Source organism: Balaenoptera borealis (genome assembly GCF_965194805.1).
Source record: "Balaenoptera borealis genome assembly, chromosome: 2".
In the NCBI taxonomy this organism is placed as follows: Eukaryota; Metazoa; Chordata; class Mammalia; order Artiodactyla; family Balaenopteridae; genus Balaenoptera; species Balaenoptera borealis.
Genome location: NC_138867.1, coordinates 119955617 through 119973237, shown reverse-complemented (window position 1 = coordinate 119973237; position 17621 = coordinate 119955617). Strand labels below are relative to the sequence as shown.

Below are 17621 nucleotides of genomic sequence, written 5' to 3'. Positions count from 1 at the left end.
TTTCTGAGAAAGTGACATGGCCTTCCATTAAACATAAACAGAAGGCCAGGCATCACAGTAGCGTGCAAAGAGCATAGGACTAGGTAGGCATCAGAAGACCCAATGTCAAATCCCACTGATGCTGTCTAGAGTACCTGAGACACGTTTCTGGGACTCAGTTTCTTCACGTCTAAAATGAGAGTTGGGCTAGAATGGTCTCCAGGGCCCTTTACAGCTTTAGTATTTTTTTTTTGTACAGTGACAGTAGGATTAAGAGGAGAAGAAAAGAAAGAGGCTGGACCCAGAAGGCCACATTGTAAAACGATAGAGATTTCCCTCACTGGCTGCTGGACTTAGCTGGTCCACCCAGTGCTTGGCTGTCTCTGCCTGTTCCTGCTGACTGACTGATTTGAGCTAAAAAACTGAAGCACTATCACGCAGGTCTGCCTCACAGCCCTCCTCGTCCCAGAAAGGCAGCCGTCCATATTGAAAGACACAGCCTTTGCCCTGGGATTTAAAGGAATGTTTAAAAAACATCTTCTGATCTCTGGAGACCTGAGGGAGTGACCAGTATACAAAGACCCATTGAGGGGTTGGAAGAGGAGCGTTACTATCAGGGCTGGTTCATTAAAAGTGACATGTAAACTGCTGTGATCTGCAGGGTGTGGGAGAACAATGCTTTGAGTGTCAAGGGGAAGAATCCATGTGATTGTATTACAGCTACTATTTTCAGGCTCATGATTGAGTCAGCTTGTGGTTTTAATGACTCAACTCTATCTCCATGTCTGAATTGTGGCTTCTTATATACAGGCCATCTGCTCACTGGGATAAAAGTTAAGGAAAGAAAGAAATTCATCTCCCTCTCCCTTTCCGTCCCTCTGCCACTTCCCAGCTTCCCTCTAAACTTTCCCTGCACTGATAGAACCTTAGAGTTGGGACCAGCGCTAAAGACCTCCAGTGATTAGCATCTCACCTTCTCGTAGGTAACAGGACTTGAGACCCAGATAAGGTCTTGCCAAGATCTACAGAACTGGCTAATGATAGAGCCAGAACTGTAACCCACCGTTGTGAATCCAAGTCCAGGAATATTTCCACTAAGCCTATGTGAGGAGCAGGAGACGACAGCGAGCCCTCTGTGTAGGCCAGAAATACTCTTTCATGCCTTCCGGCAAGGAGAGCCCTGGACATGGTGAAATTGCTTCAGGGAGTTTTCCAGTGACCACCTGTCTAGAGAGGTTAAGAGTATATCCTCTACCACCACTATTTCTCCCTCCACTTTTGTAAAAATAGGACAGGAATTATAATTAGGAGTGTTGTAGACAATAATGAGTTCTCTAGGATGGTAATGATTGCCCCATCTGTCCTAGTTTCCTCTTCCCTAAGGAAGCTTATTAACAAGAGTACTTCCTCCTTAGTAGTAGTTCCTAGCCTGTGTGTTATAAATATCTTTTTCCCAAATCATTAACCTTTTTCTAATTCATCTATACTAGTGTTATATGTCTGATTTTGCTGGTGTTTTTATCTAGCTCACCCCTAACTTCTAGAAATCTGGCCTCAGAGAGCTTTGGCCAATGTCACGAGATTGTTCCCTTTTCCCCACAGTCTGTGGGACTACTAGGAGTTAATAATCCTCCCTGGTCCCATAGAGTCAAAATATGTATCTGCTTCTGTGGCTTCTTTTCAATCGTCTTAACAAGTACCCAAGTTAGGGAAAGGCTGGGAGAGGTTGTCTTCTGGATAGTCAAGCTGTTCAGCATAACCGTGGCCCTGAAGCCAGAGTGGCAGCCAGGATTCCTCGATTCTGTTCCTAGTTCCAACAAGAGTTTTCTCTTTTCTGATTCTGACCTTAGGCCACATCAGGTCCATGCCTAGTATACCTACCTTCTAGGCTTAAAAGGGAAATTTTGGTTTTTCCTGACTTACCATCCACTCAGTTTTTATGAAATTTGCAGTGCATCAGAAGCTTTTTGAATCTAGGAAAATATAGAGACGTGCTTGATTAGGTACAACTGGTATCTTCTTAGTTTTAGAGGAAGAAACCAAAGAGAGAAACAGCTGAAGATACTTCACACTTGTACTTTGACTTTTCCCATGGTGTCCAAGATAGGTGTTCCTGAAGACCCAGTGTTCCTTTTCCCTGGGTCCAGAGTCAGAAATTATTTTAACATATACTTACCCCTTGAGTCACACACACACACAAATATAGTTGGAATATTTTCTCAACTGCTCGTGACTGAATTCAAAGGAGCAGCAAAGTGATAATCAAGCTACTGCCTTTTCTGGACATGACAAGTAGGGTCCTAGAGAAGGGAGTATTCCAAAAAAAAGAGCAGAAACTCAGCAGGTCTGAGGAAGATTTTGCTGGAGATAGGAGACCATCCTAGTCGCACTCCTACGGGCCCCTTTCCTCCCCCGTCCGTCGCTGAGGCATCATTACATGTTCATAATCCGAGGAGTAGTTTGTGTGAAACCCTGGAGTCTTGGTCACACACCTTCCCCCGTAACCAGATGAGCCCTGTGCCTGCCAGCCAGGGCCTTCACTATTCTTTCTCCTCTTGGTAGACAATCCTGTGCGTCCCTGGGAGGAGGAGGAGGAGACCTGTAAATTGGTAACCTGTGGGCGTGCTGTGTGCTCCCAGCTGACCCGCGGGTAGCCTCTGCCGTGTGAACACAGTGGCTCTGGGTCATGTTTCTGCAGGGGCTGACAGCCCTGGTGAAGACCTGGGCCCTCTGACCCTGTTTGGCTTCCTTCCCACCTAAAGCTTTTTGCTGGTCTCAAGAAGGCAAAGTGGACACTTTGTTCACTGACTCTTCTGGACCTCTTCCTTCCTGCTCGTGCCCTGCCTCTGCCCTGTCCTGCATTTAGGAGTGCTGGCCTTCTCTCCTCTGTCTCTGCTTCTTTAAGGTTTAGGCACTGCTTTCTCCACCCAGCTTTCCCATGACCCAGCAAGCTGTTTTGTTTTTTGTTTTTCAATTGGATATAAATCACATACCTAAAATTCACCCTTCTAAAGTATACAATTTAGTGGTTTTTAGCATATTCACAAGGTTGTACAACCAGCACCACTAATTCCAGAACATTTCATGAGCCCAAAAAGAAACCCCATACCCATTAGCAGTCACTCCCCATTCTCCCCTCGCCTAGGCCCGGGCAACCACAAACCTACTTTCTGTCTCTGGATTTGCCCATTCTAGAGGTTTTACAGAAATGGAATTATAGCATCTGTGGTCTTTGTGTCCGGCTTCTTTCACCCTTGGCAGGCAGCTCTTTGGGACCTGCAGTCTCTCTGAGCTGCTTGTAGGGCATGGGAAGAGGCAGACAGCACGAGCTGGGCATGGTCCCAAGGAACGGCTTTCTTGTTGAGGATACTGGGACCATAAATGTGGATTCCATGAATGAATATGAGAGTCTTGGGGATGACGCCCACCAGTTAGGACAGAAACTCATGGATTGATTGGTTCTTCTCTTCCTATTTAGGGTGGCGACTGAAGCTTCACTATCCCTTAGCCCATTGGGCTAAGATTTCTTTGTAGGGTTCGTCCTGGCCATCCTTGACCCCAGCTCTGCTTTCCCTGACATACCTTTTTCTACCCCTCCCCCTACACACACCCACACACACATATTGCACACCTTGTAGAGCCCTTGGCATTTGGATCATCGCTGCTGCCCTTGAAGAGGTGGAAAAGAGCTCAGCGTGTGGGCACGGCGAGAGAGAGGGAGGGTTGGTGGAACCCAGGCGAGTGTGGCATCACGTGGCGTCAGTGCATGGCTGCTGCCCCCTTTGCGGGAGTCCCTCTGGCCGCCTGCTGAAGGCCTTCCTCTGTTTGGGACGGCCCTGCCCAGGGCTGACTGAAAGTGATTTTGGCCTAGGAGCTTCCTGAGAACTGCCAAGAAAACAAAAATAATACTGTTTACTAAGCTTGAGTCTGTTTACTTCCAACAACCCTCTAATGAGAAAACAGATTTTGAGTACTTCTCTTTACATTACACTGCTGATACTTGAACTCCGTTGTGTCTGTCTAGCTGTATTCAAACTTTTTACTACTTTTCACACAGGAACTCAACTCTCCTACCTGTACTGTACTCTCATATTCCCTGCTTGCCCCTCTCCCCGCCACAAAGGTATCTTCCATGTGTTCCTGGCTTTCTTCCCCTCCTTCTTCAAAAGAAGGGCCTCTGAACTGGACAGGGCCGCCATGTGTGCATGGCTTCTGGCCGAATATCTGCCGTAGAGATCGATAGGGATTCGAAACTGGCCTTCCATGGACGAGATCTCTCACGTCTTCTCTTGCAGGCAACAGGAAGGTCGGGTGTGCAGCCATATCTCAGCTAGAATCAGTGCTGACCAGGGACGATGCCATGACCTGTGTTCCTGCCAAGATGTCCAAGAAGAGCGAGGAAGTCCCCACCATCCTTGAGGAGGCCAAGGAGTTGCTCGGCCGTGCAAGCTAAGCCAGGTCCTGGGGCCATGGCAGCTCCTCAGTGGAGCTCCAGACTGTCCCTGCCCTGCGGCATGTGCCTGAAGGGTCACAGAGATATTCCTCTGCGGTGGCCACTCCCATCACCTTGACCCCATCTTTGTCTCCAGCCTGCTGCTCTCTGTACATCACACACAGCTTCAGCTGCCTGGAGGCCAGAAGGAAAGGGCAGTGTGGGGAGGCCTGAGGCCAACCCGGCCAGCCCTGGCATTCATATTACCAAAGCAGGCTCTGTGTTTGCTGCCTTAACCCCAAGTGTCTCCTCCGTTCTCCGTGGCCTCATCTCAGACGAGGCCCCACCTGCTTTCTCAGCCCCTACCTTTCCCGTGGGCTTTTGCCTAGGTCAGTCTTGCTGGGTTTGTGCTTTTCTTTTGTGTTTTCTCTGGCCCTGAGAACAGCATGGGCTGATGAACCTTTGGACTCTGTCCCTCCTTTCATTGCTGTCACCACCACCCCGCTCTTCCTGCCCCTGGCTCTTGTTGTTTATTACTAGGGGTGTGGCATTGGGAGCTGCTTCCAAGGAAGTGGGGAGCAAATCCCCCTTATCCCACTTTTTGGGAAAGGCCTCCCAAAACAAAAAGAACCTGGACCACTTTTATCTGTTCTACTGTGGCCTAGGCCAGAGCCTAGGGCGGGCAGGCATGGCACAGGTGGGACCTGCCCCCAGCCTGCTGCCGTGCTCTGTGCCCTTGCCTCTCTGGACCCTCTGCACCAGCCCTAGGCTACTGAGCCACAGGCCCTCCTCACGCCCTCCCTAGAGCTTTGGTGCATCTCATCCAACACCTTATCCTCTGTCTCCAAGGAAATGGGAGGTGGAGCCTCCTGGCTGAGAAATTGTTTTGCAAAAGGATCTATTTTTATATGAATTTTTTTTTTTTTTTTTTTAAGAAAAATAACTCTTCCTTCCTCCTTTCCCCTCCATAATGTAAGAGGCTTTGATGGCAGGTTCCAGAGTCCCTGGGATTTCTCCCCACAAGCCTCAATTCTGAACAAGCCCCTGGACCTCCACCTCAGCCCTCAAGCCTCTGGGCCCTTGAGGCCAGTGCAGACTCTCTCCCCCAGCATCTGACTCCGGGGCAAGGGGAAGCTCTTCTCTTGTTGAGCTGGACCAGGCCTAAGAGTAGTGGGAGCTCTGAAACGACAGAGTTTTTATAAATTTAATATATTTATCAAGCCAAATGTGCAAATGCTAACTGGCCATTCTGGAGCAGTGTGCACAGGCTGTGCCCCACCCTGCTCTCTTCTCTGCAGTGGGCAGGCCAGACTCTTTGGCGCTCCCAGCCACAGGAAGCTCAGGTTCTCCGGTCAAGGTGACACTTTGCCCTCCTGTGCTCCTTTCAGCTTCCCACCCGTGGGAGAGAGAATGGCACTGGTAGGGCCTGGCGCAAAAGTATAGTTATTAGAGCAAGGGGGAGCTTAGGAGACCTAAGGGCGCCTGCAGGGAGGCCTTGAGGCCCGGAAGGAGGGTTCTGGTTGGTAGAGCCTGTGTGTGAAGGGGCAACAGCAGCTCCTTTGAGCTAATTCTGGGAGGACCGTGGTGCAGGGGCCTGCTGCTCCCCTAGGTCCCCTCCTCCCTGCTGACATCTGGGGCTTTGACCCTTTCTTTTTTAATCTACTTTTGCTAAGATGCATTTAATAATAATAATAATAAAAAAGGGACAAAATGCAAACCTGTTCCCCTCACCTCTTGGGCTTCTGGGATGTCATCACCTCCAGTTTGTTGGGTTTGTTTCCAACTGTTAATAAAGCATTGAAACAGTACTGCCTTACAGCTTCCTTTGTGAGTTTCTGAACTGTTTGTCTTCACTCTCATCCAGGCTTCTCCACTCTTGTCCTGCCTCAAGCCCGACTGACCTGACAAAATCATCAAAAGGGTGCCGGCACCTTCATGTGCCAGACACTACGGTTGGGCGCAGGGCTAGAACTGATTCATACATAGTGGTTTCTGTCCCGCCATTTGCCCTCTGTAAAGGAGTAGGGCCCCAGTTCAGCCTCCTACCCTTCCACATTGCTGCCTCTTGGCTTGGAACCCTTTTCTTGGATTCAGTTCTGGGACCCCACCTCCCCATGACCCCAGACTTCACATGCAGTTTCCTGGCAGTACCTGTGCCTCTTTTGCCAAGGGAAACCTATGACTGCCATTCTGCCATTCTCCCGTATTCCCCTCCCACACTCACTTTTGGTGTCCACAGACTACATTACAGGCTAGGGCTTACCCTGGGGTGGAAACGTGAGCCTGCCCAGCAGAGGTCAAAAGACAGAGGTCATGCTCCAGATGACTTGATGCTAAGAGCCAGACTTGTTTGAGCACATTGTGACCTGCACAAAGAAATCTTACAAACCAGGTCCAGAACAGACAGGGAAGGGCTCGGAGAGGAACCGCAAACCTATTTGGGCAGGCTCTGGAACAGGAAATAAAAGCCTCTTAAGTAGCCCTGGAGCCTGAGCAGCTGCCTCCCTAGTATGGCTGGGGATGTGGAGATGCGTTCCCTGCCTCCTTCTTCCCTACCCCCAGAGGCCACGCGTTTCTGGCTTAGAGCTGTATAGGCACACATACCAATTAGGGGACCAACCACAGCTGCTCACACGCTCTGCCAGTCTCCTGCCGTGCCTGGAATAGAACCCAGGCGCCCGGCACCCCGCCCTCTGCAGCCTGGATCTTGGAAACAAAACCCTGCTTCCATCTCAGCAACCACGCACACCACCCTTCCTCCCACGCAAGAAAGCCGCCCCCAGATGCCTACCTAGTTGGAAGGCTTGGTTTCCATGACAACAGACTTTAGAAGCTGGCAGACCGCTTGACCGGCTCTGGGAGAGGACGCCCAGAGACAGCCACCCCCAACCCTGCGGTTGGGCATGCCCTTGCCCTCACCGACCCCCCTGAAAACCCCAATGGGTCTGTCTTTATGTCCTTCCGCCCCTTCCTCCCACTCTGTTGCCTGCAGCTTCTTTGGCGGCAGCAACCTCGAATCCCTCCTTGCTTCCAGGAGGCTGGAGGAGGCGGGAGGTGGGCTAGGTGAAAAGTGAATGGAAAGCACAGAGAGAGGGAGAGAGGGAGAGAGGAAGGAGGGAGGGCATCTGCGCCTGCGGGCAATCTTATGTCCGCCATGCCCTTTCTGTCCCCTTGACACCGCCCTCCCCCCGCCCCCGCCCCCCCCCACACGCATTCCAAGCCCCCTGGGAGGGAGGGTGGGGGAGGTGAGGGGTGTGGAGGAGGACTGGCAGAGGAGAGTCCACCCTCCTCCCGCGAAGCCTGGCAGGGCGCTCGGGGTGGTCATTCTAGCAGGGAAGGGGCGGAACTCAGGAAACGTCCACGGCCCCCTCTCCAGCTCTATTTGCCAGCCCGCGCCGCCCCCTCGCCCGGGTCTCCTCTTCTGCCTGGAGACAGCAGCAAACAGACAACGGAACCCTCGGCCGCACGCTGCCACGTCGCGCTCAGAAATCCCCTCCCCCACAGCGGACCCGCAAGCCGATTACACACACGGGGTACAGATCCACAAGCACCATTACGGTCAACGCACACCATTATATATGCACGACGGTGTTGCCGCATTTAACAATTATACACAGACTCTCGGGCAATGACACAAAACCGACACGCAGCACAATAATCGCCTCCCGATCCCGCTCGTCTTCCAGCATACAACTCTGAGCTCATCACTTCATCCACACATGCCAGGAGCCCCCATCTCTTACATAGAAACGGTGAACCTTTCAGAAGAAATCTTTTAATTTTTTTCAAAGAAAAAAAGCCATATAAATATTAGAGTATAAAACTTGCGTGAGACACAGGAAGGGGGTGGGGTGGGGAGCTACGTGACTATGCAAAGAGAAGCGCTTAGAGGAGTCAGGACGCGGGAGGGGGTCGCCGCAGCGCGTGGACACAGCACAAAACACAGCACGGGCCGCCGCAGGCAGATTCGGGGACAGACGGCTGCGCGGAGCCCGCCGCCCGCGGCCCACTCGCCATTACGGAAAAGCACGCCGCACTACACTATTGGCTATTCTACACCAGCCGAAAGAGGGGGGGGGCTCTACACCACTGCAAGGGCTGGGGTGGGGTTCTCGCGAAGCCCCTCTGCGTGAACTGGACGCCGGGGGCAGAAGGGGTGGGCAGAGGAAGGTCTATGCACAAGGAGGCACTGGGGGACTTTAACCAGGCTCTGGCCACGAGGGGGCGGACTGGGGGCCTGGGCAGTGGCCTTCACAGAGAAGCAATGGCACCTGTCGAGGTGAAGGACTGGGGCTGCTGGATGCAGGGGCCCTGTGGAGAAGCCCTGATCCTGGGCTGACACTTTCCACTTGGTCCCTGCTCTAGCTCCTTTCCTTCCCAACCCAGGGACCAAAAATGGTCTAGCTGGCCCTCCCTTCCTGCTGGGGCCACACTGATCCTTCCACCAGCAGCACCTCTGGAGTACCCAGCACCCACAGAGGCCCCTCTGACCTCTCCAGGGGACCTGGTCCCAAACCTGCTCGGAGCTTCCTTGGACCATAATGCCAGTTTAAATCCATTGGTGCCCGTAGCTCAGCCCACCGCTGGCTGCCTGGGCTGCCCTGTATATGATAGATGAGGGTCCAGCCTGGTGCTTGGCTTAGGGCTGGAATCTGGGGATCTGGTCAGTACCCTGGGGGCATACAGAGCCTCCTGCAAGACCCTGTTAACTGATGGATCAAGCTTTGTCCATCCCCCCATTCACACACACACACACACACACACACACACACACACACACCCATACACGCCCTTCCCTTCTTTATCTTACCACCCCATACTGTCTTAGAACATGCAGTGAAGTCTCTTGTTTGGGGAGGGGGAAGTCACAGCATGCAGTGGGAACATCAAACAATGAAAAACAAAACAAAAGACTGGTCCCCAGGGTGTTGGGAAGAGGCATGGTAGCAAAATGCCCTCCCTAAATCCAGCAAGCATCAGTACCATGGGAATGGTGACCATATCTCCCAAAACTTGAGCTTGGTCTCAGGTCCTGGAAGGAGGTGAAGGGATTGGCACCAAACCATGCTTTGGGGGAAGTCTGAGAACTGAAGGAGAGGCCAAGAGGTCATGATGCCCTTCCAACTCTTCAGAACTATGAGCCTTTTTAGGTCACCAGGTACCTCAACACCCCCAAACAACTTAAGAAAGAGGAGCTGCTGAGGAGGAGGGTGGGGTGGGTCGGGGAGGAGGGAGGCAGGGGATGGATGGGCCTGATTGAATTTGGAAGATGGAGGAGTTCAGCTGTAGCTGAAGGGGGTGTGATAAATGGTGTCTGCACTAACCCACTACCCCCATGGGCACAGCAATTGATTGGATGGGGGTTCCCAGCAGAACTCCCTTTGCATATTCAATCCCCTGGGGGCAGAGGAGGGGTGTTGACTGGGCACTTGTTTCTGTTTCCCAAGGGGAGCATGGCCTGGGCCCCTACCAGTATCCTGGGGGTGAGCCCTGAAAATCCGAGGCCTGGGCACAGCTAGGGAGAGGCTGGGCTGGTTGGGGAGGGAGGCTGCCCTGTGGCTCCAAGGCCTGGCCTCCGCATTACTTCTTCTCCTTCTTGCCCGACTTCTTCTTGTTGCCGTTGCCACCTGCCGGGGCCTTGCCATCTCGCTTGCCAGCTGCGTTGGTCAGAGTGGCATTGCTGCCGGGGATGTAGACGTTCTGGCGGTAGTCGGGCACGTGCTGCAGGGTGAACTGGGGTCCGTAGCGGGCACTCAAGCCCATGGTGCCGGCACCCCCTCCCAGGGTGGAGCTCCCATCAGCGGCTTCTGCAGAGACAAGGGAAGGTCAGGGGCTAAACTTCAGGGTCCCCAACAGTTACTCTCTTATAGCACAAGCAGTTATAGCACTGGATACACCATCCCACCCACAAGGGGTAGGGCTAAGAGGCTCTAGAGTGACCGCCTAGGTTTCATTCCTAGTTCTTTTACCTACTAACTGTGATCCTAGTCAAGTGTACCTAACCTCCCTATGTCTCCTCAGTTTCCTGAACTGCAAAATGGGGATAATAATAGTACCTATCTCTTCCGGTTTTCGTGAAGGCTAACCAAGATTACATACGTAAAGCACATAGACTAGTGACTTCAAACACGCTAGCTGTCATTTCTCTCAGGGCTGAGACACTGCTCTCAAGTCCCTGCCCTAGCCCTTCTCCAGGCAGCCTCTCTGGTCTCCACACTAGACCACAGACTCCTGGGGGGCCAAGACCATGGTCCGTGCAGGTTCCTATCCTGTTCCACCCAGTGCCAAGCACAGAGCGGGCACTGAGCCGTTCTGTTCTGAGTTAGGAGTAGGTGCTTTTCCCGGGATTCATTCCATAACAGCAACCAGTGCCTACTGTGTGCCAAGCACCTTGCTAGATGTTGCACATGCACGACGGCTTTTAACTTCAACTCAACACTCCAGGGACGTGTGTGCTCTTATCCCCACTTTACAGATGAGAGAAGCAAGGGTCAGAGAAGGTAAAAGACTAGCCCAAGGCCTACCAGCCAGGACAGATGAGAGCAGGGGTGAGGCCTAAGTGTATCTTAAGTGTATGCTGTAGGGTATGGTCACCACCACCACCAGAGGCCTGCACCTCATCACTGCTCTGAGGATACAGGAGGGGGAGAGAGGCTGAGAAGATGATGATCCCAGGACCAGATGTCTTAGGTACAATGTAGGCACAGGCTCACAATGTCAGAATAGGTGACATCAGAGAGAGCCCATAGCCCAACTTCCCATCCTGCACAAGAAGAAACTGGGGTCCAGAGAAGTGCAAATTCTGACCCTGGCTCAGTGTCACCTGGGAGCTTGTGAGAATCACAGACTCAGAATCTGCATTTTAACAAGATCTCCAGGTGATATGTATGCATGTTAAAGGGAGAGAAGCACAGAAGTACCTACCTCATTGGGTTTTTGTGAGGATTCAAGGAGACGGTGCTTCATCCAGTGAAGCACTTGGTAAGAGCTCACTAAACGTCAGCTGCTGCCACCATCACCACCACCATCACCATACAGCGTGTCACTGCTTCTACCCTACATGTTCCCGCACTGCCTCCCCAGGGGGTAACAAACCAGGAGTTTTGATGACTCTGGCAGAGCTCATGAAGCCTCTTGCTGGAGTCCTCCCGCAGTTGGAGAGTTAAAGCCCCAGGAGTGCCCACCCCAGCCCAGCCCCCGTCCAGCAGAAGAGGTTCCCCCCACCCTGGCCTCCCTCCACCCTCACCCCAGACCCTGGGAGTGGGTAGAGAGGGTGACTAAAGCCGGAGAGGCTGAGTAATCCTGGGACACCAACCAGGGATTGAGAAACAGACAGGAAATATTTTCAAAGAACAGCACCAGAGGGGGAGGGGCATGAGAGAAAGCCGAGGAGAGATGAGCCCCGGCCTCTCCGCCTCCTCACTCCAGCGCTCAGGTTTCCACAGCCTCCATTTCAAGCCCCAAATCTCCGTCGTCCGAGGGCCTTCAGGGGGCGGGGAAGTACGTTGGGTGGGAGGGAGCAGCGCCCACTTCCTCCTCTCCTTCCTCAGGCTGCGCCCCTCCCCCAGCCCTTTCATTGCACGGACATTTCCTCCGTTTTCCCTAATTAACTCCAGGAGGGAGCGGGTCCTCGACCGCGCTGCTCCCTCCCCTCCCCGCACCCACCCCCCGGCCCGGGAATGGAAGCAATGGGGGAGGGGTCCCAGATCCGGCTTCAAGAGCCAGGGTTCCAGAGTGATTTAAGGGTCGAGGGGAGACTGTCAGAGGCGCCAGAGAGAGACAGACAAGAGGGAGAGAGAAAGAGGAAGAAATGGGAAGAAACAGGGAGAAGGGAGGCAGAAGGAGAAAGCTAGGAAATAGGCTTGACTGGGTAACTGGAAGCCAGGCCCACCCACATCCTACATGCACCCACGATCTCTAAGGAGCACGCGAGCAGATGAAAATGACAAAGCCAGCCCTGCCACCTCCTCCCCAGAAGGCCAGACCTGATGTTAACCTGGGCCCTGTGGGATGCAGTGAAGCTGGGCTGGACCAGGAGGGAGGAAGATGGGGAAACCCAGAGTGTAACAGAAACGCGCTGCACTTGAGTTCCGTCCGGTCAGCTCTGCCACGAAGGAGCCAGCCCTGTGACCCTGACCGAGGCCCTGCCTGACCCCGACCTCAGTTGGAGTGAAGGCTCTGACCTTCTGTGGAATCAAGTCTCCAATGGCCCCGCCCCCCCTTCTAACCCTGCAAGACCTACACTGGGCAGGAACCAGGATCTTCCCTGAGTCGGAGGAGAAACAGATTTTGAAGAGCAGCAAGAAAGAACCTGGGCATCCTCCGGCCTGCAGGAGGTGAGAGCGCTGCCAGCCTCTCTCCTCAGGGTAGCACCTCCCAGCCCCATCCTGCCCGCTCCTCCCGCCCTGCCCTCGCCACCCCGGGGCTGAGGGCGGCAACGCCAAGCAGTCCAGGAGGCCTGGTGAGACTCAGCCAGGGCCAGCTGAGCCACAGGCTGCAGCCTCCTTGAGAGCACACCTTCCCCTCGAAGGTTTATTTAAAAAGCCTCCCAAGTATACTTACTCTCACTCCTCCTCAGCAGCCCACAGGCCTGGCTGGGCTGGACTCCAGGAACCTCTCTGGCTCCAGGGCCAGGAAGCGGGTGTGAAAGTGAGAGTAGGGTCTGACCCTGCCACCTCCACCCCCAAGGTCCATCCCCCCAGCTGACACTCGGGTCGGGCCCTGTGTGGGCCAGGGGGGTGGAGCCCGGACAGGGGAGCCAGACTGCGGAGACCCGCGGGGCCTTCTGGGAGGCTCTGGGGCTATAAATACCGACTCCATTTCTGTTTTTAAAATCTGGATTTAGGCTAAAAAGTCTGCTTCCTGGCCTTAGGGCTCAAAGCCACAACAGCTAAATATACCTTGCTGTCGTCTGTTTACTTCCCTCAAGAACCCAACTTGGCATCTCCTCAGACCCAGCCACCTGCCTCTTTGATCCTCAGTATCTGGCCTCTCTAGAGCTACAGCAGCACTCCCACTCCCACCCCGAACCGGGGTCAGCTCTGTCCCAGAAGGCTGGCCCCCCGCCCCTTCTCCCTTCCTCTTCACCACCCACGGCCTCACCCCACTGGGCCTCACAGACATCCGGGGAAGGCTTGCCAGATTTAACAAATAAAACTAAAGGGTGCCCAGTTAAATCTGAATTTCATGTAATTTTTTTCTAGTATAGTATGTCCCAGTCCTAACATTTGGGACCTCTTATGCTAAAATATGACTTGTTGTTTATCTGAAGTTACAATTAATGGGTCATCCTGTATTTTATCTGGAACCCTAATCTGGGAGAATAACGCAGCATTAAGAGAAGTTCAGCCTCTAAACTTATTCAGCTAGAAGGGAAACTGAGGCTGGATGGAAAGGCAGACACAGTCACTGGTGTACAAAGGGCATGAACGTAGGAGTCGGGCTGGGTTAGAATTGCCAGTCTGCAACTCAAAATGGGGGCCTTGGAGCAAGCGACTTCTTGGTTCCCTCATCTATCAAATGGAAGGAATTAGACCTGCCTTGCAGAGCTGGTGAGAGGATCCACTGACATGTGGCCCATCACGTTTGCCTAGCATGTGCTGGGGCAGCACACAGGCACAACTATAGTGATTACAGTTCTGACTTTACCTGGTTCTCTACCCACCAGGCCTCCAGACATGCTGGACAGCTGGGCTCTCGGTTCACTATGTAAGGCCACTGCCGGCTTCCATATAAGCGCAGGACTGGCTGCTCCAGAAGCTAGTCCTTATTAGCAGGCGTTATTCTAATTCTACCTTCTATCCCACCAGGGGTCAAAAAAGATAAATGTTAATCAATTTTCGCCATTGCATATCATGCCCTTCCTCTCTGCCAATCCTATGCTGAGGCCTTACATTCTGCCCTCACGACACCACAGTGAGATCTGTTATTATCGTACGGATTTTGTAGTCAGTGAAACTTCGGCCCAGAGGGGCTTCGTCACTTGCCTGATGACTCACAGCTTAGTGGTCACTTGCCTGATGACTCACAGCTTAGTGGTGGCACCAGGATTTGAATCCAGGCTGGCCTGCCTCCAAAGCCTGTGCTCTTAAGTACTAATGATATTATTCCGCCCCCCTCCATCCCCACCGGCTCAGGACTCTTCTTACTCTTCAGGGATGAAAACCATCACCTGAATCTCTATTGTTGAAGTTCTTTGTTAGCCTTGTGGGAAAACCAAAATCCTGCTCTGCAAGTGGGGACAACCAAACAAGAGAGTGTGTGCTCCCTGCTGGGAGTATCCACACCCACTTCCATGGATTGAGGGCATGTATGTGCCAGGCCCAGTACTATGTGCTTTACGGTATCATCTCACTGAATCCTTACAACAATCCTTTGAGGTCGCTGTCCCTATTTTCTTGGCTGAGGAAACTGAGGTTTAGAGAGATTAAGCCAACTGATCAAAGTCACAAAGGTAGTTAGCGGCAGAGCTAGGACCTGACCCATAGTTGTTCCAAGGCTAGACTTTTAACCACTACTCCCTACTTCTCCTGCAAGGATCTTTCCCTGTTCATTTCCCTCTGGGCATCCCAGGACCCCCCCATCCCTCAGCTATTCCCTAACCCGGCTTTATATCCTGGAATTATGGGCTGCCTCAGATCGACTGAAAGGTCCAGAGGAACCACATAGGTGGAAAGCCAGTCTCAGGGCACGGTGCTGTGGGATGCACCCCAGAACCCCAGGTCTCCCATCCCACACATGCTGGCACAACTTACCACTGGCGGAGGCCAAGATCATGGCTTGCAGCATCTCTGTGTCAAACTGGTTGTTGGGCCAGGTGCCGGTTTCATCGCCATTTTGGGATCTGCGGAGCAAGTGGGATGATGAGCACGGTCTCCCAAGCCACCAGCTCATGCCCCTCCTGTCCTCTCCCAGGGCTCCCACATCCAGCGCCTATCCCCAGCCCATGCCCAAGACCTGCTCCCTTGCAGCAAGGTAGGAGGCGGCTTATACAATCCTTCAGAAGCCAGACCCCCCTCCCCACTTGCCAGTCCCCCAAACCAGCTTTCTACTGTTTCAGACACCATGGCCCTTCGAGGGAGAGGGCAGGATGCACTGAAACGTGCCCCGCCTTGAGGGAGCAGCACCGTGAGGGAGAGCAGACCCTGTCCCGAGGACACGGAGCGTGGGAAACGGGAGAGAATGTACCAGAGCTTGAGAAAGGTGTGAGAACCTAGGGGGAGAGGTTGGGGGCCCCACGAGACAGGGAGAGAGGTTTCTAAAACTCAAGTCCGATCACTTCAGTGGCTCGCTGAGCCCTCAGGATAAAATCCACAGGCACACAAGGACCAGCCCCTCCTATTTCACAAGAACACCCCCAACCTCGCTCTCAAACATTCTATCAGAAACCTTTTCTGAGGCGCTTTCCCTAATTCCTCAAACTCTCTCTTGCAGCACATCTTGGGCAGATACCACTCCCTAGAATGCAAGTTCCCTACCTCTGCCTTGGTAACATGAACAGGTTGCCAGAGGGGACCCCTAAGGCCACCCAGGCTGGCTCAGGTGCCTCCACTGTGCTCCCACCCCCACTGTCTGCCCTGCGGCAGCGGCTCGAGTCCCACTGTGACTGCCGCTGTCCCCATCTGTCTGCTCCACCCCCAGACCCAGCTCCTTGAGCTCTGGGACCAGGACTGTGCCCGTTTTCTACTGAAGCACCTAGTTAAGAGCTTTAGATGCTCTAAGCATTGAGAAAAGCACGAGGTGATTCCTAATTGTTAAAAATGTTAACCTGTACAAGAACGCTAAGGAATGCTAGCCCAACTTGGATTTTTCCCATAGTAACTATTTCCATGCTTTGGGGGGGAATTTTCAGGGATCAAATGATTTCCATTTTTGAGGGGAAGGGGAAGCAGCCTGACACACACGGTCTATTAGTCGACCTTTGCACTACCTGGAACACTAAAGTTCCTCAATAAATGTTTGTTGCCTGAATGAATGGGGAAAGCCCTGCCCAGAAAGTTAGGCTCACTATGAGGTAAGAAGGGTTTGGCACCAGGGGAGGGGCTGCAGGGAAGGCCTTGAAGGCATGAAAGAGCGTGTGTCTGTGTGTGCGTGTGTGCGTGTGTGTGTCTGTGTGTGTCTGTGTGTGCGTGTGTGTGTGTCTGTGTGTGTGTGTCTGTGTGTGTGTGTGTGTGCGCGTGTGTGTCTGTGTGTGCGTGTGTGTGCGTGTGTCTGTGTGTGTGCGTGTGTGTGTGTGTCTGTGTGTGTGTGTGCGCGCGTGTCTGTGTGTGCGTGTGTGTGTCTGTGTGTGCGTGTGTGTCTGTGTGTGTGCGCGCGTGTGTGTGTGCGTGTGTGTGTGTGTCTGTGTGTGTGTGTCTGTGTGTGTGTGCGTGTGTGTGTGTGTGTGTGTGCGTGTTTGTGTGTGTGTGTATTTTGTCACCGTGGCTGAGCACAGTCAAGAGCTGCTTTACAAGTTTTCCAAGGTCTGTCCCTGCTTATGGTTTCCCCTGATCTGGAATTCCCATCCCCAGGCAGGTGGACTCAGTCTAAGGCTCAGACCAGCTGCTGTGTGGTGCCCTCTACACTGTCACAGCAAATGTAGACTTAGGGTTGGAGGAGAAAGCAGGAATGCCATTTCTCCCTCCACAGAATGGGAAGAGCTGGGATTCTGGGTTCATTTATTCAATCAATATTTATTGAGCAAGTACTGTGTGCCAGACACAGGACTAGGTGCTGGGTTTGTAGCTGTGAACATGACTGAAATAGTCTGACTTCACGATGCTCGATCTCCATTGAGAGGCAGACATTAAATAATTACACAATAATTGAATTGTAAGTGTGACAAGCAAGTGCCATGGAGGCAAAGAGCAGGGGTAAAGGAGAGTTCTGACCTAGTTGGGGTTAGGGGGCCAGTCAGTCCAGGCTTCCTCAAGGAAAAGACAGGGAATTTAAATCTGAAGAGGCTATTCAGGTGACCTGCAGGAGAATGCCAGCCAAACAAACGTAGGAGGAGTGATAGAAAATCAACACTGTATAACTGCTGATGTAAAAACCGATTCAGGCAAGGATCATCAGTGAATACTAAAATACTAAAAGTAGCGAAAGGTTGCTGCAGAGTCTCAAATATCACCCACAGATTACTTATTAATCACCAATATTTAAAAATATCTTTGTAACAGAGAGATCTGGGGATACCACTTTAACCCAGGGAACAAACTGAGCATCACTGACA

General features: G+C 52.6%; 1 protein-coding gene across 1 annotated transcript in view; it reads left to right on the top strand.

The window, feature by feature from the left end:
- The window catches only part of DIAPH1 (diaphanous related formin 1), a 97627-nt gene extending 91408 nt beyond the window's left edge, over window positions 1-6219 (top strand). The window contains exon 27 of the mRNA XM_082378730.1: window positions 4275-6219. Within this exon, the coding sequence (XP_082234856.1) occupies window positions 4275-4432 (158 nt within the window). The 3' untranslated portion in view covers window positions 4433-6219. The remainder of the gene's footprint in view (window positions 1-4274) is intronic.
- Window positions 6220-17621: the final 11402 nt, after the last annotated feature.